The 8500-nt window shown below is 40.3% G+C and overlaps 1 protein-coding gene across 2 annotated transcripts in view; it reads left to right on the top strand.

The window, feature by feature from the left end:
* The first annotated feature begins 269 nt into the window (after nucleotides 1-269).
* Nucleotides 270-8500, top strand: part of jag2b (jagged canonical Notch ligand 2b) — a 53170-nt gene continuing 44939 nt past the window's right edge. For both annotated transcript variants that reach the window (XM_056264429.1, XM_056264428.1), the window contains exons 1-2: nucleotides 270-510; nucleotides 980-1300. In XM_056264429.1, coding sequence (XP_056120404.1) covers nucleotides 442-510; nucleotides 980-1300 — 390 coding nt within the window. In that variant the 5' untranslated portion in view covers nucleotides 270-441. The remainder of the gene's footprint in view (nucleotides 511-979; nucleotides 1301-8500) is intronic.

The following is an 8500-nucleotide window of genomic DNA, read 5'->3' as shown; positions in this document are numbered from 1 at the left end:
GTGATTGTCACTACATTTATTTAGGAAGCATTCAAGTAATGTAGTATTACAAATTCTGCATTTGAAGAATAACACAAATGTCCAAATTATTGATGGAAAAAAGAATATGCGTTTTATTGCTCGTTGTGAAACAGGGGAATCGACAGCGTAAGTTTTGCCAATGCTCCGCCCTCGAGTGGCGGTTGGCCAAGCGAATTAGCAGGAGGCTTTGTGATTGGTTCAATCAGCTGTCAATCACGCGAGATCTCCTCAGGCGTGTGGTAGCTGTGAAACATATCATTTGCTGTGTGAAGTGAATCAGTCCGAGGGAGAAAGATCAGCCTAGACCATCACCGCGCAAACACACCACGCTTGTGAATTTTTGCATGTCAGGAACGGAGGATCCTATCGCCGGTCAACGGCCGTTTTCCATCTTGTATTCATAACGCATAAATCAGCGGCATGTGGAATTGTATCAGGATTAGGAATTGGCTCCCAATCGCGTGCCTGCTGTTAACGATATGGACGAAGGTGAGAGCGCTGATTGTTTCTAGTCTTGCAGATCGATTTAATTGCTATAGCAGTGATCAGCAGGCAAAAGTTGATGGGTGTGGGCTGATGATTTCAATGAATTCTGCTCAATGTAGGCTAATCGATATTTGAATTACGCAGCCACATGTGCTCATGCAATTGGAAATGTCATGAATCATGATGTAAGAAATGTTAACTTGCACCACGATTCCCCGTCATTAACGATAAAAGGAAGGGTGGATCAGTTAAAGGGTCTTTAAAAAATATAGCTACATTGCTCTCTGATACGCACTAACAGGTTAGCAAAATTGTAGACTTATTCTCTGGAGACTTAATGCACAAGCATACGCTACACATTCCCTCAAATAATATTACCTCAGTTTTGCAAGCACGATCTGCATTTTACTAATAAACAACAAAGCATTTAGGCTCCTATATTTATTTATTTGTATTCAAATGTTATTTTTAGGTGTCCCATTCCTCTGGCTATTTTGAGCTGCAGCTGATTGCTGTAGAAAATGTAAACGGTGAGTTGTGGGACGGGGAATGTTGCGACGGCACGCGGAACTCCCAAGACCAGCGCTGCGTCCGGGACGAGTGCGATACTTACTTTAAAGTGTGTCTGAAGGAGTACCAGTCTGAAGTCACCACCACTGGCCCGTGCACCTTTGGCTCTGGATCTACTGACGTTCTCGGTGGAAATATATTTTCTTTAAAGACTGCAAAGAACAACCCCAGCAAAACGAGCGATGTGGGAAAGATCATCATCCCCTTTCACTTTGCTTGGCCGGTAAGTGCGCGTCTTTTCATGAGCTATATTAATAATAATGCGCCTCGGTGAGCTGTCACTGCTCGGAAGTTGAGTGCACTATATTGTTACGGTGATGACAGGGTCTCTTTTTTAATCATGGTTGCTGTGTCCTAACGAGTTTTTTTTTTTTTTTTTTTTGAGTAAAAGAAAGAAGGTTATGATTAATAATAACGCTCATTAGGCTACATGCATTTACTTTGCTGTGCGTGTTTGAAACTGGCTTCTTTAAGGTGAAACATATAGCTACACACTACTTAAAGAGATCGTTCACTCTGTTATGTCCTCACCCTCATCGTATTGTTTTAAGACTTAGCCTTGCATTACTTTTTTCTTCCGTGAGCAAGATTGTGTTTGACCATTGGCTTACATTGAATGGAAAAAATATTAAATGCGAGTTAATGGTGACTGAGTATGTCATTCTGCCTAACGGAAGAAAGTCAATAAGTTTTGAAACAACATGAGATAATATCTGGCTGTGTCTCAAAACGTTGTGAGCTGCCTATAGCCTACTAGACATAAATTCTGGTTATCATAGGCGCGTGCATCACGATCTTGGTAGGCAGCTCTAGAACTGACACCGCCTGTGCGTTGGTTTCAGTTGGCTTTTCACTGCGACTGATGCGAATCTTCCCCAAAGCTTCCAGTGTTTGTAGGCTACTTGTTATTCAAATATGACGCACAAACCAGCGACCGCTGCATATTGTGTCGTTACTGTTCTGCGTGATTTTGTTAAATCGCTCTTTGTAGCTTATTACCACTACAAAAATGTACCACGGTAACAAACGTTTCCGTTAAAATACCATAGTTACTTATTTTTGGGGGTTAACAACAGTGAGTTTTGTAACACCATTCAACGTCAAAGCATTGGTTTAGTCTCAAACTTTGTATTTACAGTTAACGCTAACTTAGTTGAAACGCTTATTAATAATAAATGATCACAAATTCAGTTGTGAAATTGCATAAACAAACGCCATTATTTTAATAGGTTAAACTGACAATGTTACAACCTTCACAGACGCCGCTTGCTCTGCCCCAACTGTCCAACGCTAACACATGAATATGGAATCTCCTTTAATCAGTGTTAGAAGCTTCTAGATTTTTTTTAATCTTTTTTATTTATTTTTTTGTCAGTGTTGGCTAATATCACACTTTTATAGTAGTTGGGACTTTTACTGGAAAAGTATAGTTACCATGGAAATTAGTTGTAAGGGTTGCTGTGTACTGGTTGTCTCCCTTGTGTTAATATGTGAAAAACTTATCAAGTGTCTTTCCAGACACGCAGGTACATTACTGATGCTGATATCAGGTGGCAAATCGCTGCAATGTTTTATGCAGTTCAGTGTCACACCCGCAAACAACAACAGCAACAACAAAAAAGGAGATGTTGCATAGTATTGTCTGTCAGCTTTGGACGGCAGCCCAGTTAGGCACACACTCACCTGTGCTTGATGGCAAACCTGCCCTTCGGTAGGCATGACCCCCCAAACCCCCAACGATACTTAAACACTCAACCCTTTAAGTTAATGTGTAACATGCTATCAAACTGACCCTTTTGGGGCCGGCTTTGATGCTACACCTGCTTCTCTTCTGACCCTGACTTGAAATTTCACCTAGATATGTCCCTGTATATGATCTGTGGCTCTAGACTCGCGTCTGAAAGCCTGTGATTGAGTTTGCATTTCCAATGCCATGTGTTTGCAGTTTCTTAGTGTCCCATGGAAGCTAATGAAATTGCTAGAGGAATGTGTTCCTGAATGCCTCTGCATCCGGACATCTGTTTGATGTGCTCAGTGTAACATCATCTAGGGTGTATTGTATCTAGCACCTCATCCAGTGTCTTGGAGATGGAGTCCGCTACCTTTCGGTGTAATTATTAGTTGTTGTTTGTTTGCTGATGTCTGAGATACTGTCTGTATCATTACAGATTTCCCGCATTCGATTTGATAAAAGTTTTTGATTCTATTTGCTACTTCATATCGAATTAAAGTAAACTTTCAATTGCATTTCTTGTGTAAATCCTTTTTATAACAATATCTAAAATTGTTATAAAATCGCACTTAATTTTAAACTCTTGTGAAAAAGAATGAAAAGTCTTCATCCATTCAAAGAATCATTTGTTGTTTGAATCAGACTGCACCAGATGCGCTGTTTGTTTTGATTCACTATGAAGAACTAATTCATAAGAGTTGTTTATTTGTGAATCCCACCACTGGTTATTGCATACAATACATTTGTGGCCATTATTTAGTTGTACTTGCCTTTTTTTTTTTTTTACCATATTGCATTTAATTCAGATTTCAAACTAGGGTAAAATGCTTTCTTTTGCTGTGTGGTTGGAGATTCAGTGGCGGTGAAACACTTGCATATCCTTATCAAGATTAATGAAATCCTTATCAAGATTATTCTAATGTAGATTGTGATTAATCCCAGCCCTACTTATTATGTGCTTTTATCTTCTAATCATTCTTAGAAGTTAATGGAAAGCCAAGCTCCCTTTAAAGTATGAAACTGGCTTTTTGTTGTGAAATAGTTTTTGTTTTACAAGTGCATCCTCTGGATGCATGTGAATTTTGTTTTTATGCAGACTTAGATCTAGTAGGTTAAGATCCTCACCTGTCAGTTCTAGTCCCTTGCAGTTGTGTAACAGATTTGTTTAACAATTTTAGCGGCTGTGTAACTCCACAGCGCAAGAGTGTGAGAGACGGTACCCACGAGAGCCTCTGTGGTGGCACAGTGAATGTTTTCGATAGAGGCAGCTGTATCCGTCCGTCAGAGTGGAGGACCACTACGCTTCAAGGCTAAACGGCAGCGTCAGCCACACCTGATTGGGAGCTTGCTGGGCAGTTGCTAGGAGACTGTTACATGGGCCTTTAGTAAACAATTATCTATTGCCCTCCGAGTTCCCTTCCCCCGCCTTAACTGATCTTTCAGTGGAGCCACTCGTTCTCATCTCACCTGGGAAAGAAGTGCTAGAGCCTCACAACTGATTGCACTATTGACTGTGTAATTAGCCAGTCACAGCTGGCTGCGTCTCCGGTCAACAAAAGCAGTAATTGTCCAGTTCAGCATTAGAGCAGGTGGCTGCTGATTGGGACTGATTATAGATCGCTGCTCCCCCAAGGCCTCAAAATGTCCAAGTAAGCAATGTCCATCTTTTGTTGTTGTTGTTGTTGTCTTTTGTGGGGGTTGACCAAAAGCCAGTAAAGTTGTGGGTGTCACGTTTTCACATGCTGCATTGTAAAAACGGTGCCAAATTAGTAATAAATAATGACCGGTACAAATTAGATGCACATGCAGTTGGATGTGTTTTTTAGGGAGCATTTACATGAAATAAGTTCAAAAACAGCAAGAAAGAGTGTGACTGAAGTTTCTATTGTATTTTTAACTTGATAGCTTCTTAAACATAATGCTTGTGGTGGGACACTTAAAAAAAACAGCACAAAAAGCTATACAATAGCCAAAGATATCCGTCTGATTGTGTGTGGATGTTGCAGTGGTCCCCCTTAAAGGGTTGAATTTAAACACCCAACTTTTATGAGAATTTTGTTAGCTATTAGCATGCCAATTAATGCATCACAAATATGACAATAAGGTTTTATACAATAACATTGGTTAATGTGATGGCTATCACATGGACAATAAACAAAACATTCATCTAATTAATAAATGCTATAACAGTTACCAAAAACATAAAAACCCTCACTAGAAGACTAGTCAGTTATTGGATGACTGGTTGACCGCTGTGACACATCCCTAGCTCGAATAAATGGGTCAAGGCAGAGTAGCTATTGTTTTAACTGGCTGCAGTATTCACAGTCATCTGCAGTGGTTGTGATGTTACAGGAAGAGCCAGTATTGATTCCTCTCTCTCCATGGAGACCCGCTGTGGTGATTCACCAGGAAGTTTAAGATCATGAGGAATCTCTAGCTGGATGTGAGATGCTCTTTCTCTCTCTCTCTTACCCTCTCTCTTCCTGACTCTGAAATAGCTTTTTGTTCTGCCACAACAATAAACATTTTCTTTCTTGTGACCTGGGGGCAGAGCAGGGCTTTTTGTACCAATGTCTTCCCATTAAATGAAGGGAAAGGCTGCATTTTCCCTCTATTGAATGTAGCAGTCATGGTAGAGGTATTTTTAGCAGCAGATCGACCGGACCAATTAAGAGGCGATGTGCCTGAGGTGACTTTATGAAGCAACCTCTTATGGTACAACATTGTTTGAAAGAGTTTGTCTTAGGATATTTTGCAGTCTGTGAACACCGACAGCTTTTCTTTTCTGTTGAGTTTTGACCAGGCGTTTAATTTGTGATAAAGCATATATAGAGAGAACATCTTTGTGAGGCATACAGGCACTTCCTACTCCATCACTCCTACACGATGAACTCCCTAAAAACCATAAAAACAGTTTACTTGGAATAGAGATTGCAGAAGCGCCTCTGCCAAAATGCTGCTAATCCATTAATGAATAAAACGGTTGAACTGGAAATGCACTTCATGTTAACATGACTAAAATGGTTGGATTCTGACGAGGGTTAAGGCCCGTTCACGCTGAGGTTGATATACCGATACCTATGACAAAACAGTTTGAATAATTGTGAGAAATGACATCATTGGAATAGCGTTCAGAACGATTTTGTTCCAGCTGATGCATTAATAAAACAGTGACCGCAAATTAGAATCCACACAACTTTAAAAAGCTTGAGCATTTAAGGTGGGAGATGACATGGTTATCATTATTGTTCTTGGTTCTTGGCCTTTAGCCCTGGCATCGGGAGGGAGAGCTGAAGAAAAAGCACTCTTCTTTTGTGCAGTACTTCAGCTGAGTACCCAAGAAAGCATGTGGGTGCTGCTTTTAGTCTATGTTGAGATCTTGAGCGTCGCCCTCATGAAGAAGTGCAAGATAAACAGGTTCCCAACAGAAGAGCTTCCATTAGGTTGAATGTACCAAGCCACCAGTGGTGGACATGATTGTATTAGGCAGTGCAATTATAATGGACTTTCTGTCTCCCCTGAGAAGGGTCATAGAAAACATGGGGTCCTTTCAGTGGGAAGAGGTGGGAGTTAGCGAGCTTAACCCTGATGTCCCTTTCCAATAACACTGGAAGCTTGTGTGTTTCTATTGTTAGCTCCTGGTGCTCAACTAATTGTTTTCAACTACCCATGATGCTCTACCTCCCTTGTACTGGGTTCCTCCTTTGCTTCAGCACAGTTTCACAATTCACAGTGTGATTGATGACTTGCAACTACATGAAGTGTGTGTTTGTTCTTTCTGTCTGTATGGATTTGTTCAGGAAGAGCCTGATTGTTTTTGCCATGTTGGTGTACGTGGATGTGGTGCGTGTGCGATTGTGTCTGACTAATGCATGTGCACCTTCCTGAGAGAGCCAGTGGGCTAATGAATTGCGAGCAGGTGTGCTGCAGTGATTAAACTGCATTACCACACAACAAGTTTAATTCCCGCTTGACCCCTGACCTTGTTCAAAATGATAATGATTGTAATGGAGTGGGAGCTCATGTGGCCGTAACCTCGCTGGAGAGACCGGCGCCATACTAGCTTGCTATACTGCAACTAGGTCTTTTCACTGAGACCTGAAGCTCCTTAGCAATGGCCTTTCCATGGAGTAATAGGTGGTACAGTAACTGGACAAGACAGACAGGGAGACAACTGGCTTGTCAGATGGTTTGATGATGAGCTAGCAGTCTAGGGTGTCAAATGGCCGCCTCACTGTAGTAACCGAGGGACTGCTTGCCAAAAGGGTGGATGCCCATGTGTAGTTTGATATTGAGTAGTGTTATTCCATATTGGGCTTATAACACTAGTGTAAGAGCAGCTATCAGGTGCAATAGTTTCACAGATGTGGTTGATGTTTAGATACATTTTTTGGAAACTTGCTTTAGATTAGTATGGCTGGGCCACTGTGTAATACACGTTTTGGAAGGACTGAGAGCTGTGAGAATTGATCCAGGCCGGCGTCTTTGGGAGATCTGTGAGCTGTGCCCACTGGGATATGGCAGCTTCCAACCTCACAGCCTGTTTCTGTTGCTGCCAAGCAGCCATGCTAGTCTCAGTTTCTACAAATGCTGCAGTTAAACCGACTCTGAAATTGAGAAGATCTGAATGGTCACTGCTGTGCATATTGGTGATTGATGTAACTTGCCTTTTTTGTATAACTATACTATACTATGCTGTACTGTACTACACATCTTAAAATATATATTTTACAGTCAAGTACATTATAAGAGCGTATTGAAATTCCTTGCTTAAATCTTTTTATTCAAAGTTTTGAGTCGAATATTATCAGGTTATATGATTGGCTTGCTCTTAGATAACATCAGAAAAATAGGGATGTCCTGAGTTGATCTCATGGATTGGTATCGGGGCTGATTAAGCATTTTTTTTAAACTGATCTGTATCTGTGATCCTAAGCCCGATCCTTTATTTTACGTCAGCTGTCACACAGGTGTCGTGCAGTAGATGGCGGAAAATGCACCTATAAGTGGGTTTAAAAAGGAACCTTTAAAAGGAAAAGAAGAAGCTCGAATGTGCGTGACGTGTGAGAACCAGTGAGGTCTGTTCTAGCGGGTCACACACGCTTGTTCAAGCTTCTGTGTTTAACAAATTTGATGCACACTTTTGTAACAAATCACCCGAAAGTAATTTATTTACTAACAAAGTCTGAGAAATAGTTGCATATCTCCACTTTTTTCTTTTTGTTGCAATTATTCTGCTTATTGTACATAAATACAAGAAGATTATATCAGTAGTCCCATGTTCATAATTGTGACATAATCTGTTTACTATCTCTACTATTGTAGCAGATGTTTACAATGTCTTTGGGGGCACAAAAAAACTTGATCGGGACATCCCTATCAGGAGAAAAATACAAAAATAAATGATATATATATTTATATGTAATGTATATGTGTATATATGTGTGTGTGTATGTATAATTGTTTTGATATTTTTTATAGATACTGTACATGTTTAATGGTCATAATAGTGAGTTTGCCTGTAATTTCAATTGATTTTGTCCACAAAATGAGCTACTACAAGGTGTGAGAAATTGTACATTTTAAACAGTTATTTACATGCATATCTTTGTGGTTTTAAGCGATTTTAGCTCAGCCAGGGAGACTATAAAAAATAACTTCCCTGAAGAATTTAGGAAGTAGAGCTTA

The sequence above is a fragment of the Rhinichthys klamathensis genome, unplaced genomic scaffold, assembly GCF_029890125.1.
Source record: "Rhinichthys klamathensis goyatoka isolate OS25496 unplaced genomic scaffold, OSU_Roscu_1.1 h1tg000221l_1, whole genome shotgun sequence".
Lineage (NCBI taxonomy): Eukaryota > Metazoa > Chordata > Actinopteri > Cypriniformes > Leuciscidae > Rhinichthys > Rhinichthys klamathensis.
This window is presented reverse-complemented; position numbering and strand designations above follow the sequence as displayed.